Below are 14,952 nucleotides of genomic sequence, written 5' to 3' on the forward strand. Positions count from 1 at the left end.
GTACAGTAAGGTAGATACATTATGCCTCCAGCCCTAGGTCCTACCATGGCAAAGCCCACGTCAGCCTTCTTCAGGGCTGGTCCATCGTTAGTCCCGTCTCCTGTCACCGCCACCACTTGTCTCTGGTCTGTCAAGCAGCTGTCTATGATGCCTAGAGGACAACACACAGGGGTTCAGTTCAGATGAACAGAATACAGTAGAGAGGAGTGGAAGTGGGGCCGCTCTCTCACCTTTAACCAGTGTGTGTTTATCAGTAGGGGAGGATCTAGCCAGGACTCGCAGTTTAGGCCACACTTTGTCCATGCGCTCCTGCTCAACCTACAGAGGAGAAGGTACATGTTCATCTATCAGAACATGAGGGTCTTTTATCTACTGTATGTTCATCTATCAGAACCTGAGGGTCTTTTATCTACTGTATGTTCATCTATCAGAACCTGAAGGTCTTTTATCTACTGTATGTTCATCTATCAGAACCTGAGGGTCTTTTATCTCTGTTCATCTATCAGAACCTGAAGGTCTTTTATCTACTGTATGTTCATCTATCAGAACCTGAGGGTCTTTTATCTCTGTTCATCTATCAGAACCTGAGGGTCTTTTATCTCTTTTATCTCAGAACTGTCTTTTATGTTCATCTATCAGAACCTGAGGGTCTTTTATCTATGTTTCCTGAGATCTTCCTAATATGCAGTTGCCCCTCTATCAGCCCCCCCCCCACCAACTGCAAATAACATATTATACAAACTGTTGAGCGTGAAAAACCCAGAAATAAGGGATCATAGCTTTCACCTGGATTCACCTGAGAGATGCACAAGAGCACTGTACCTCTTCTCTCTCTCTCTCTCTCTCTCTCTCTCTCTCTCTTTCTGTCTCTCTCTCTGTCTCTTTTTCTCTCTCTTTCTCTTTCTCTGTCTCTCTGTCTCTTTCTCTCTCTCTCTCTCTCTCTCTCTCTCGCTCTCTTTCTCTGTCTCTCTGCTGCAGCGTACCTCTCCCTTCTCGTTGCGGATCCTCCTGTTGAACTCCTTTCCGTCGATACACAGGAAGTCTTCTCCAGGGTGGATGATGCCACACTTGATGGCGATGGCCCTGGCCGTGTTGATGTTGTCACCTGTCACCATGCGCACCGTGATGCCCGCACGCTGGCACCTTATAATGGCATCTGGTACCTGCAGGGCACACGCAGACGATATGACGTTTAGCATACACTATTTACATGGTAAATCCAAACTGACTAACAACACGGTGAGTGTTTTAATTTGAATATAAAATGGCCCCAACAGGAATTGAACCCACGACCATGTCATTATTACTGCCATGCAACTACCTATTAATTCACACAGGATGTAAACAAGCACACACACGCATGCACAAACGCACGCACACACTACGTTTAGTTCACTTCGGGCTATCTTTCCTCTACAAAGCAACACATCCTGCCTCGCTGGCACCATCACAGGAGAACCAACAGTAAAGCAACACATCCTGCCTCGCTGGCACCATCACAGGAGAACCAACGGTAAAGCAACACATCCTGCCTCGCTGGCACCATCACAGGAGAACCAATAGTAAAGCAACACATCCTGCCTCGCTGGCACCATCACGGGAGAACCAACAGTAAAGCAACACATCCTACCTCGCTGGCACCATCACAGGAGAACCAACAGTAAAGCAACACATCCTGCCTCGCTGGCACCATCACAGGAGAACCAACAGTAAAGCAACACATCCTGCCTCGCTGGCACCATCACAGGAGAACCAACAGTAAAGCAACACATCCTGCCTCGCTGGCACCATCACAGGAGAACCAACATTAAAGCAACACATCCTGCCTCGCTGGCACCATCACAGGAGAACCAACAGTAAAGCAACACATCCTGCCTCGCTGGCACCATCACAGGAGAACCAACAGTAAAGCAACACATCCTGCCTCGCTGGCACCATCACAGGAGAACCAACAGTAAAGCAAAATATCCTGCCTCGCTGGCACCATCACAGGAGAACCAACAGTAAAGCAACACATCCTGCCTCGCTGGCACCATCACAGGAGAACCAACAGTAAAGCAACACATCCTACCTCGCTGGCACCATCACAGGAGAACCAACAGTAAAGCATCCTGCCTCGCTGGCACCACACGGGGAGAACATCAGCACCATAAAGCAACACATCCTGCCTCGCTGGCACCATCACAGGAGAACCAACATTAAAGCAACACATCCTGCCTCGCTGGCACCATCACAGGAGAACCAACAGTAAAGCAACACATCCTGCCTCGCTGGCACCATCACAGGAGAACCAACGGTAAAGCAACACATCCTGCCTCGCTGGCACCATCACAGGAGAACCAATAGTAAAGCAACACATCCTGCCTCGCTGGCACCATCACGGGAGAACCAACAGTAAAGCAACACATCCTGCCTGGCTGGCACCATCACAGGAGAACCAACAGTAAAGCAACACATCCTGCCTCGCTGGCACCATCACGGGAGAACCAACAGTAAAGCAACACATCCTGCCTCGCTGGCACCATCACAGGAGAACCAACGGTAAAGCAACACATCCTGCCTCGCTGGCACCATCACAGGAGAACCAATAGTAAAGCAACACATCCTGCCTCGCTGGCACCATCACAGGAGAACCAATAGTAAAGCAACACATCCTGCCTCGCTGGCACCATCACAGGAGAGAACCAACAGTCACAGGAGAACCAAAAGCAACACATCCTGCCTCGCTGGCACCATCACAGGAGAACCAACAGTAAAGCAACACATCCTGCCTCGCTGGCACCATCACAGGAGAACCAACAGTAAAGCAACACATCCTGCCTCGCTGGCACCATCACAGGAGAACCAACAGTAAAGCAACACATCCTGCCTCGCTGGCACCATCACAGGAGAACCAACGGTAAAGCAACACATCCTGCCTCGCTGGCACCATCACAGGAGAACCAACAGTAAAGCAACACATCCTGCCTCGCTGGCACCATCACAGGAGAACCAACAGTAAAGCAACACATCCTGCCTCGCTGGCACCATCACAGGAGAACCAACAGTAAAGCAACACATCCTGCCTCGCTGGCACCATCACAGGAGAACCAACAGTAAAGCAACACATCCTGCCTCGCTGGCACCATCACAGGAGAACCCTCGCTGGCACCATCACAGGAGAACCAACAGTAAAGCAACACATCCTGCCTCGCTGGCACCATCACAGGAGAACCAACAGTAAAGCAACACATCCTGCCTCGCTGGCACCATCACAGGAGGAGAACCAACAGGAGAACCAACAGTAAAGCAACACATCCTGCCTCGCTGGCACCATCACAGGAGAACCAACAGTAAAGCAACACATCCTGCCTCGCTGGCACCATCACAGGAGAACCAACAGTAAAGCAAACACATCCTGCACCTCACAGGAGCTGGCACCATGGCACCATCACAGGAGAACCAACAGTAAAGCAACACATCCTGCCTCGCTGGCACCATCACAGGAGAACCAACAGTAAAGCAACACATCCTGCCTCGCTGGCACCATCACAGGAGAACCAACGGTAAAGAACCAACACATCCTGCCTCGCTGGCACCATCACAGGAGAACCAACATTAAAGCAACACATCCTGCCTCGCTGGCACCATCACAGGAGAACCAACAGTAAAGCAACACATCCTGCCTCGCTGGCACCATCACAGGAGAACCAACAGTAAAGCAACACATCCTGCCTCGCTGGCACCATCACAGGAGAACCAACGGTAAAGCAACACATCCTGCCTCGCTGGCACCATCACAGGAGAACCAACGGTAAAGCAACACATCCTGCCTCGCTGGCACCATCACAGGAGAACCAACAGTAAAGCAACACATCCTGCCTCGCTGGCACCATCACAGGAGAGAACCATCCTGCCTCGCTGGCACCACACAGGAGAACCAACAGTAAAGCAACACATCCTGCCTCGCTGGCACCATCACAGGAGAACCAACAGTAAAGCAACACATCCATCCTGCACCATCACAGGAGAACCAACAGTAAAGCAACACACACCATCACAGGAGAACCAACGGTAAAGCAACACATCCTGCCTCGCTGACACCATCACAGGAGAACCAACGGTAAAGCAACACATCCTGCCTCGCTGACACCATCACAGGAGAACCAACGGTAAAGCAACACATCCTGCCTCGCTGACACCATCACAGGAGAACCAACGGTAAAGCAACACATCCTGCCTCGCTGACACCATCACAGGAGAACCAACGGTAAAGCAACACATCCTGCCTCGCTGACACCATCACAGGAGAACCAACGGTAAAGCAACACATCCTGCCTCGCTGACACCATCACAGGAGAACCAACGGTAAAGCAACACATCCTGCCTCGCTGACACCATCACGGGAGAACCAAATCATTTAGAGCTTCAGCTGCAGCTGGTGTCGTGGAGGAGGAGCGTTACATGTGTGTGTGTGTGTACACTGCTGCTAAAATGATTATTGATTAGATGTAGTACCACCATTACACTACTGTTCATTGATTATTGATTACCATTACTGGGATTCTCTGCCTCTGACCCTATTACGGGGGCTGAGTCACTGGCTTGCTAGTGCTTCTCCTTGCCGTCCCTTGGAGGAGTGCATCACGTCATGACAGATATTTTTTTGCTATTCTCGACTTGAGTGGGTTGAGGTGAACTTCCTGTCTGGACTTGCGCTCTCTCGGGTTCGTACCGTGGGGGAGATCTTTGTGGGCAACACTCAGCCGTGTCTCAGGATGGTAAGTTGGTGGTTGAAGATATCCCTCTAGTGGTGTGGGGGCTGTGCTTTGGCAAAGTGGGTGGGGTTATATCTTGCCTGGTTGGCTGTACTGTACTGTTGGGTGACTTCTTTTAAAAAATGTAACCTTTATTTTAACTAGGCAAGTCAAATCAAATCAAATGTTATTTGTCACATACGGGGCGGCAGGGTAGCCTAGTGGTTAGAGCGTTGGACTAGTAACCGAAAGGTTGCAAGTTCAAATCCCCGAGCTGACAAGGTACAAATCTGTCGTTCTGCCCCTGAACAGGCAGTTAACCCACTGTTCCTAGGCCGTCATTGAAAATAAGAATTTGTTCTTAACTGACTTGCCTAGTAAAATAAAGGTAAAATTAAAAAAAAAAAAATTAACATACACATGGTTAGCAGATGTTAATGCGAGAGTAGCGAAATGCTTGTGCTTCTAGTTCCGACCATGCAGTAATAACCAACGAGTAATCTAACCTAACAATATCACAACAACTACCTTATACACACAAGTGTAAAGGAATGAATAAGAATATGTCCATGTAAATATATGAATGAGTGATGGTACAGAACGGCATAGGCAAGATGGAGTAGATGGTATCGAGTACAGTATATACATATGAGATGAGTAATGTAGGGTATGTAAACATTGTATAAAGTGGCTAGTGATACATTTATTACAACAATGTTTCATTACTGAAGTGGCTAGAGTTGAGTCAGTATGTTGGCAGCAGCCACTCAATGTTAGTGATGGCCTTGAGATAGAGACTGGAAAACATCTTCTTGGTCCCCGCTTTGATGAATCTGTACTGACAATGTTAGTGATGGCTGTTTAACAGTCTGATGGTCTTGAGCTAGAAGCTGTTTTTCAGTCTCTCGGTCCCCGCTGTAGCTGTAGTCGATGAACAGCATTCTCACAGGTATTCCTCTTGTCCAGATGGGTTAGGGAAGTGTGCAGTGTGATTTCGTTGTCTTTGGACCTCGTTGAAGTGTACCTATGATGAAAATTACAGGCCTCTCTGATCTTTTTAAGTGGGAGAACTTGCACAATTGGTGGCTGACTAAATACTTTTTTGCCCCACTGTATATCCAATAACGTTCCAACATTCGTTTTTGTCTACAGAGTAATGGAACGCATGGCGATATCATGAGAAATGCGCCTGACCAGGAACTGGCATTCTGCCAGACCACTGACTCAAATAGCTGCCATCCGGCCCCACATCACACTAGAGGCTTCATTCCACGTTCTACTGACTGTTGACATCTAGTGGAAGGCGTAGGAAATGCAAACATATCCATATCTTACTGGGATGTGAATAGGCGATGAGTTGAAAATCAACCAGCCCCAGAATTTCCACTTCCTGTTTGGAAGTTTGCCTGCCATATGAGTTCTGTTATACTCACAGACATAATTCAAACAGTTTTAGAAACTTCAGCGTGTTTTCTACCCAATGGTAATAGTATGCATATATTAGCATCTGGGACAGAGTAGGAGGCAGTTCACTATGGGCACGCAATTCATCCAAAGTGAAAATGCTGCCCCCTATCCCTTAAAAGTTAACAAGGTGTCGAGGGGTTCCGCTAGCGGAACACCTGCGTTAGAAAGGTTAACGACATCACAGTGAAAAAACGCTATCACTCATCTCCTCGGCCTTCAAGCTGGACCTACGGAACGCCTACCACCTGGTGCGGATACAGGAAGGGGACGAGTGGTAGACTGCCTTCAACACGGCCAGCGGTCACTACGAGTATCTGGTCATGCCATTTGGCCTTGCCAATGCCCCAGCTGTGTTCCAGCCTGTGCGACATGTTGAACCGGTTCGTCTACCTCGATGACATCCTCATCTTCTCTCGCTCGGCCCAAGAACACGTGCTCCTCGTCCAACAGATTCTAAAACGCCACCTGGAGAACCAGCTTTTTGTGAAAGCGGAAAAGTGCAAATTCCATCCCCTTCCCGGGAAGGTGAAAGCGGTGGTGGATTGGCCCCAGCGTACGACCAAGGGTGCAGCTGCAAGGTTTCCTGGGATTCGTCAACTTTTTATTGTCGCTTTATCCTAGGTTACAGCATCCTAGCTTCACCCCTGTCTGCACTCACCTCTCCCAATGTTCCGTTCACGTGGTCCCAGCTGCTGACCGGGCATTCTGGAACTACGATGTGGGGAATTGTGAGCTTCTCGCAGTGAAGATGGCGTTGGAGGAGTGGAGGCAATGGCTGGAGGGGGCGGAGCATCCATTCATTGTGTGGAACCTGGAATATCTCCGCACCGCCAAGCGTCTCCATTCCAGGCAAGCTAGGTGGGCCCTGCTCTTCACCTGGTTCAACTTCTCCCTCTCCTACCGACCAAGAACATCAAACCAGATGTGCCGTCATGCTGCTATAGCCCCGCGGCTACACCCTCGGACCCCGAGACCATCCTTCCCACCTCGTGTCTGGCGACGGCACTCAGCTGGAAGCAGGTCCGTGAAGCGCAGAGTTCCCACCCGAACCACGGGGGGGCCCAGATAACCAGATGTTTGTGCCTGACACTGTCCACTCCTTGGTCCTGGAGGCTTGCCTGCCACCAGGGCTCTGATTGGTCCCTGAACTTTGTGCGACAATGCTTTTGGTGGCCTACCATGGTCCCGAACGTCTCCGCATTCATCACCACCTGCACGGTCTGTGCGCAGAACAAGACTCCTCGGCAAGCTCTGGCTGTTCTTCTTCAACCACTGTCAGTCCCTCTCCGTCCCTGGTCTCACATATCCCTGGATTGAGTCACGGGTCTCCCCTCGTCTGATGGAAACACTGCCATCCTGACAGTAGTGGATTGGTTTTGCAAAGCCACCAACTTCATCCCTCTCCCCAAGCTACCCTCTGTCAAAGAGGCGGCCCAGCTCATGGTGCAGCACATCTTCGGGATCCATGGATTCCCGGTGGACATGGTCTCCGGCGGAGTCCTCGGTTCTCGTACCGTTTCTGGAAGACATTCTGCACGCTCATTGGGTCATCGACCACCCTGTCTTTCGGGTTCCACCACCAGTGGACGAGCCAACCAAGACATGGAAACGACTCTTCACTGCCTGGTCTCCGCCAATCCCACCACCTGGAGCCAGCAACTAGTGTGGGTTGAATACGCCCGCAACACCCTTCCTTGCTCTTCCATGGGACTCTCGCCCTTTGAGTGTTCCCTGGGCTATCAGCCCACACTCTTCTCTGAGGAAGAGGTCTGCATACCTTTGGCCCAGATGTCTGTCCACTGGCTGCTGTCGTCGCACCTGGAAGCCAGGTCGGCCCTTCTCAAGACCACCTCCAGGTTCTGACAACAAGCGGACTGCCACCGGACCCCAGGCTCCCCAGTATCGTCTCGGGCAGAAGGTATGGCTGTCCAACCGGGATCTACCTGCAAACTTTCCCCTCGTTTTATCAGCTCTTTCCCTATCTCCAAGGTAATTATGCCCCTCTGCTGTTTGTGTTCTGTTGCCCCGTACCCTCTGTACACATCCCACTTTCAATGTGTCTAAAATCAAACCCATGTCTCACAACCCTTTGTCTTCTGTTTCCAGACACCTTGGGGGGGACAGTGATATCATACTTCTATATCTGGACAGAGAACGACCCAGTTCTAGAGTTCTGGCCCAGTTCTAGAGTTCTGGCCGAGTTCTAGCATCTGGCACAGTTCTAGAGGTCTGGCACAGTTCTAGAGTTCTGGCCCAGTTCCAGCCCCCATTCCCTAGATAAGTGCAGTACTTTTGGCAAGAGCCAAGGCTGGAGAAGACAAGGGTAAAAGAGGAGAAAACCCATAAAAAATGGAGAGCGTTGGAAGGTGACTTGGTAACAAGAAGCACTAAAGACACTGGGCACAACTTATTTTCTCTCTCTTCTCTCTCTGTCCCTCTATCTCTTTATGCCCTCTCTCCCTTTCTCTCTCCTCCGTGCTGATTCATTGTGTATGCCACAGTTTATATTCTCTTTGGTTATAACATAAGCATGCATTAAAACATATCTATGCATTATAACGTATATATGCATTATAACATATCTATGCATTATATCATAGTTATGCATTACAACATATGTATGCATTATAACATATGTATGCATTATAACATATCTATGCATTATATCATAGTTATGCATTACAACATATGTATGCATTATAACATATGTATGCATTATAACATATCTATGCATTATAACATATATATGCATTATAACATATCTATGCATTATAACATATATATGCATTATAACATATCTATGCATTATAACGTATATATGCATTATAACATATCTATGCATTATAACGTATATATGCATTATAACATATCTATGCATTATAACATATCTATGCATTATAACGTATATATGCATTATAACATATCTATGCATTATAACATATCTATGCATTACAACATATGTATGCATTATAACATATCTATGCATTATAACGTATATATGCATTATAACATATCTATGCATTATAACATATCTATGCATTACAACATATGTATGCATTATAACATATCTATGCATTATAACGTATATATGCATTATAACATATCTATGCATTATAACGTATATATGCATTATAACATATCTATGCATTATAACATATCTATGCATTATAACGTATATATGCATTATAACATATCTATGCATTATAACGTATATATGCATTATAACATATTTATGCATTATAACATATCTATGCATTATAACGTATATATGCATTATAACATATCTATGCATTATAACATATCTATGCATTACAACATATGTATGCATTATAACATATCTATGCATTATAACGTATGTATGCATTATAACATATCTATGCATTATATCATAGTTATGCATTACAACATATGTATGCATTATAACATATGTATGCATTATATCATAGTTATGCATTACAACATATTCATGAACTAAAACATAAGCATGCATTAAAACATAATAAACTTGTTAAAATAATGGAGGAGTAGTAGTATAATGGAGGAGTAGTAGTATAATGTAGTAGTATAATGGAGGAGTAGTAGTATAATGGAGTAGTAGTATAATGGAGGTAGTATATATAATGGAGGATAGTAGTATAATGGAGCAGTTAGTAGTACATGGTAGTATAATGTATAGTATAATGGAGGAGTAGTAGTATAATGGAGGAGTAGTAGTATAATGTAGTAGTATAATGGAGGAGTAGTAGTATAATGGAGGAGTAGTAGTATAATGGAGTAAGTAGTATAATGGAGGAGTAGTAGTATAATAAGTAGTAGTATAATGCATAGTATAAACATAGTATAATGGAAGTAAAAGTATAATGGATGCATATAATGGATTGAGTAGTAGTATAATAAAGTAGTAGTATAATGGAGGAGTAGTAGTATAATGGAGGAGTAGTAGTATAATGGAGTAGTAGTATAATGGAGGAGTAGTAGTATAATGGAGGAGTAGTAGTATAATGGAGGAGTAGTAGTATATAATGGAGGGTAGTAGTATAATGGAGTAGTAGTATAATGGAGGTAGTATAATGGAGGAGTAGTAGTATAATGGAGGGGTAGTAGTATAATGGAGGAGTAGTAGTATAATGGAGGTAGTAGTAGTAGTATAATGGAGTAGTAGTAGTATAATGGAAGTAGTAGTAGTATAATGGAGGAGTAGTAGTAGTATAATGGAGGTAGTAGTAGTATAATGGAGGGTAGTAGTATAATGGAGGAGTAGTAGTATAATGGAGGAGTAGTAGTATAATGGAGTAGTAGTATAATGGAGGAGTAGTAGTATAATGGAGTAGTAGTAGTAGTATAATGGAGGAGTAGTAGTATAATGGTAGTAGTATAATGGAGGAGTAGTAGTATAATGGAGGAGGTAGTATAATAGTAGTATAATGAGTAGTAGTAGTATAATGGAGGTAGTAGTAGTATAATAATGGAGGAGTAGTAGTATAATGGAGGAGTAGTAGTATAATGGAGGAGTAGTAGTATAATATAATGGAGGTAGTAGTAGTATAATGGAGGTAGTATAATAGTATATAATGGAGGAGTAGTAGTATAATGGAGTAGTAGTAGTAGTATAATGGAGGAGTAGTAGTATAATGGAGTAGTAGTATAATGGAGATTAGTAGAGTAGTAGTATAATGGAGTATAATGGAGTAGTAGTAGTATAATGGAGGAGTAGTAGTATAATGGATGGAGGTAGTAGTATAATGGAGTAGTAGTAGTATAATGGTATAATGGAGTAGTAGTATAATGGAGTAGTATAATGGAGGAGTAGTAGTATAATGGAGGTAGTAGTAGTATAATAGTATAATGGAGGTAGTAGTATAATGGAGTAGTAGTATAATGGAGGAGTAGTAGTATAATGGAGTAGTAGTATAATGGAGGAGTAGTAGTATAATGGAGTAGTAGTATAATGGAGGTATAATAGTAGTAGTATAATGGAGGAGTAGTAGTATAATGGAGTAGTAGTATAATGGAGTAGTAGTAGTATAATGGAGGAGTAGTAGTATAATGGAGGAGTAGTAGTATAATGGAGTAGTAGTAGTATAATGGAGGTATAAGTAGTAGTATAATGGAGTAGTAGTATAATGGAGGAGTAGTAGTATAATGGAGGTAGTAGTAGTATAATGGAGTAGTAGTATAATGGAGGTAGTAGTAGTATAATGGAGGAGTAGTAGTATAATGGAGTAGTAGTAGTAGTATAATGGAGGAGTAGTAGTATAATGGAGGTAGTAGTATATAATGGGAGGAGTAGTAGTATAATGGTATAAGGAGTAGTAGTATAATGGAGGAGTAGTAGTATAATGGATGGAGGAGTAGTAGTATAATAGTATAATGGAGGTAGTAGTATAATAATGTAGAGTAGTAGTATAATGGAGTAGTAGTATAATGGAGGAGTAGTAGTATAATGGAGGAGTAGTAGTATAATAAGTAGTAGTATAATGGGAGTAGTAGTATAATGGAGGAGTAGTAGTATAATGGAGGAGTAGTAGTATAATGGAGGAGTAGTAGTATAATGGAGGAGTAGTAGTAGTATAATGGAGGAGTAGTAGTATAATGGAGTAGTAGTATAATGGAGGAGTAGTAGTATAATGGAGTAGTAGTATAATGGAGGAGTAGTAGTATAATGGAGGAGTAGTAGTATAATGGAGGAGTAGTAGTATAATGGAGGAGTAGTAGTATAATGGAGGAGTAGTAGTATAATGGAGGAGTAGTAGTATAATGGAGGAGTAGTAGTATAATGGAGGTAGTAGTATAATGGAGGAGTAGTAGTATAATGGAGGTAGTAGTATAATGGAGGAGTAGTATAATGGAGGAGTAGTAGTATAATGGAGTAGTAGTAGTATAATGGAGTAGTAGTATAATGGAGGAGTAGTAGTATAATGGAGTAGTAGTAGTATAATGGTAGTATAATGGAGTAGTAGTATAATGGAGGAGTAGTAGTATAATGGAGGAGTAGTAGTATAATGGAGGAGTAGTAGTATAATGGAGGAGTAGTAGTATAATAATGTAGTATAATGGAGGAGTAGTAGTATAATGGAGGAGTAGTAGTATAATGGAGTAGTAGTAGTATAATGGAGGGTAGTAGTATAATAGTATAATAGTAGTATAATGGAGGTAGTAGTATAATGGAGGAGTAGTAGTATAATGGAGGAGTAGTAGTATAATGGAGTAGTAGTAGTATATGGAAGTAGTAGTATAATGGAGTAGTAGTAGTATAATGGAGTAGTAGTATAATGGAGTAGTAGTAGTATAATGGGAGTAGTAGTAGTATAATGGAGTAGTAGTATAATGGAGTAGTAGTATAATAGTAGTATAATGGAGTAGTAGTAGTATAATAGTAGTATAATGGAGGAGTAGTAGTATAATGGAGGAGTAGTAGTATAATGGAGTAGTAGTATAATAGTAGTATAATGGAGAGTAGTAGTAGTATAATGGAGGAGTAGTAGTATAATGGAGTAGTAGTATAATGGAGGAGTAGTAGTATAATGGAGTAGTAGTAGTATAATGGAGGAGTAGTAGTATAATGGAGTAGTAGTAGTATAATGGAGGAGTAGTAGTATAATGGAGTAGTAGTATAATGGAGGAGTAGTAGTATAATGGAGGAGTAGTAGTATAATGGAGGAGTAGTAGTATAATGGAGGAGTAGTAGTATAATGGAGGAGTAGTAGTATAATGGAGGAGTAGTAGTATAATGGAGGTAGTAGTAGTATAATGTAGTAGTATAATGGAGTAGTAGTATAATGGAGGAGTAGTATAATGGAGTAGTATAATGGAGGAGTAGTAGTATAATGGAGGAGTAGTAGTATAATGGAGGAGTAGTAGTATAATGGAGGAGTAGTAGTATAATAGTAGTAGTATAATGGAGGAGTAGTAGTATAATGGAGTAGTAGTATAATGGAAGAGTAGTATAATAGTAGTATAATGGAGGAGTAGTAGTATAATGGAGGAGTAGTAGTATAATGGAGGTAGGAGGAGTAGTAGTATAATGGAGGAGTAGTAGTATAATGGAGGAGTAGTAGTATAATGGAGGAGTAGTATAATGGAGGGTAGTAGTATAATGGAGTAGTAGTAGTATAATGGAGGAGTAGTAGTATAATGGAGTAGTAGTATAATGGAGGAGTAGTATAATGGAGGAGTAGTAGTATAATGGAGGTAGTAGTATAATGGAGGAGTAGTAGTATAATGGAGGAGTAGTAGTATAATGGGAGTAGTAGTATAATAATAGTAGTATAATGGAGTAGTAGTATAATGGAGGAGTAGTAGTATAATGGAGTAGTATAAGAGTAGTAGTATAATGGAGGAGTAGTAGTATAATGGAGTAGTAGTATAATGGAGGAGTAGTAGTATAATGGAGGAGTAGTAGTATAATGGAGGAGTAGTAGTATAATGGGAGTAGTAGTATAATGGAGGAGTAGTAGTATAATGGAAGTAGTAGTATAATGGAGGAGTAGTAGTATAATGGAGTAGTAGTATAATGGAGGAGTAGTAGTATAATGGAGGAGTAGTAGTATAATGGAGGAGTAGTAGTATAATGGAGGAGTAGTAGTATAATGGAGTAGTAGTATAATGGAGGAGTAGTAGTATAATGGAGGAGTAGTATAATGGAGGAGTAGTAGTATAATGGAGGAGTAGTAGTATAATGGAGGAGTAGTAGTATAATGGAGGAGTAGTAGTATAATGGAGGAGTAGTAGTATAATGGAGGAGTAGTAGTATAATGGAGGAGTAGTAGTATAATGGAGGTAGTAGTATAATGGAGGAGTAGTAGTATAATGGAGTAGTAGTATAATGGAGGAGTAGTAGTATAATGGAGGAGTAGTAGTATAATGGAGTAGTAGTATAATGGAGTAGTAGTATAATGGAGGAGTAGTAGTATAATGGAGGTAGTAGTATAATGGAGGAGTAGTAGTATAATGGAGGAGTAGTAGTATAATGGAGTAGTAGTAGTATAATGGAGGAGTAGTAGTATAATGGAGTAGTAGTATAATGGAGTTAGTAGTAGTATAATGGAGGTAGTAGTATAATGGAGTAGTAGTAGTATAATGGAGGAGTAGTAGTATATAATGGAGTAGTAGTATAATGGAGTAGTAGTAGTATAATGGAGTAGTAGTATAATGGAGTAGTAGTAGTATAATGGAGTAGTAGTAGTAGTATAATGGAGTAGTAGTATAATGGAGTAGTAGTATAATGGAGGAGTAGTATAATGGAGGAGTAGTAGTATAATGGAGTAGTAGTATAATAGTAGTATAATGGAGGAGTAGTAGTATAATGGAGGAGTAGTAGTATAATGGGAGTAGTAGTATAATGGAGTAGTAGTATAATGGGAGTAGTAGTATAATGGAGGAGTAGTATAATGGAGGAGTAGTAGTATAATGGAGGTAGTAGTATAATGGAGTAGTAGTATAATGGAGTATAATAGAGTAGTAGTATAATGGAGTAGTAGTATAATGGAAGAGTAGTAGTATAATGGAGGAGTAGTAGTATAATGGAGAGTAGTAGTATAATGGAGTAGTAGTATAATAGTAGTATAATGGAGGAGTAGTAGTATAATGGAGGAGTAGTAGTATAATGGAGGTAGTAGTATAATGGAGAGTAGTAGTATAATGGAGGGAGTAGTAGTATAATGGAGTAGTAGTATAATGGAGTAGTAGTATAATGGAGGTAGTAGTATAATGGAGGAGTAGTAGTATAATGGAGTAGTATAGTAGTATA

General features: G+C 42.5%; 1 protein-coding gene across 1 annotated transcript in view; it reads right to left on the reverse strand.

Moving 5' to 3' along the window:
• Positions 1-14,952, reverse strand: part of LOC115125610 (plasma membrane calcium-transporting ATPase 2-like) — a 228,435-nt gene that overhangs the window by 38,224 nt on the left and 175,259 nt on the right. Inside the window, 3 exon segments of the mRNA XM_065000752.1 lie at positions 45-151; positions 231-318; positions 984-1,163. Coding sequence (XP_064856824.1) covers positions 45-151; positions 231-318; positions 984-1,163 — 375 coding nt within the window.

Source organism: Oncorhynchus nerka, linkage group LG15 (genome assembly GCF_034236695.1).
Source record: "Oncorhynchus nerka isolate Pitt River linkage group LG15, Oner_Uvic_2.0, whole genome shotgun sequence".
Classification (NCBI taxonomy): domain Eukaryota; kingdom Metazoa; phylum Chordata; class Actinopteri; order Salmoniformes; family Salmonidae; genus Oncorhynchus; species Oncorhynchus nerka.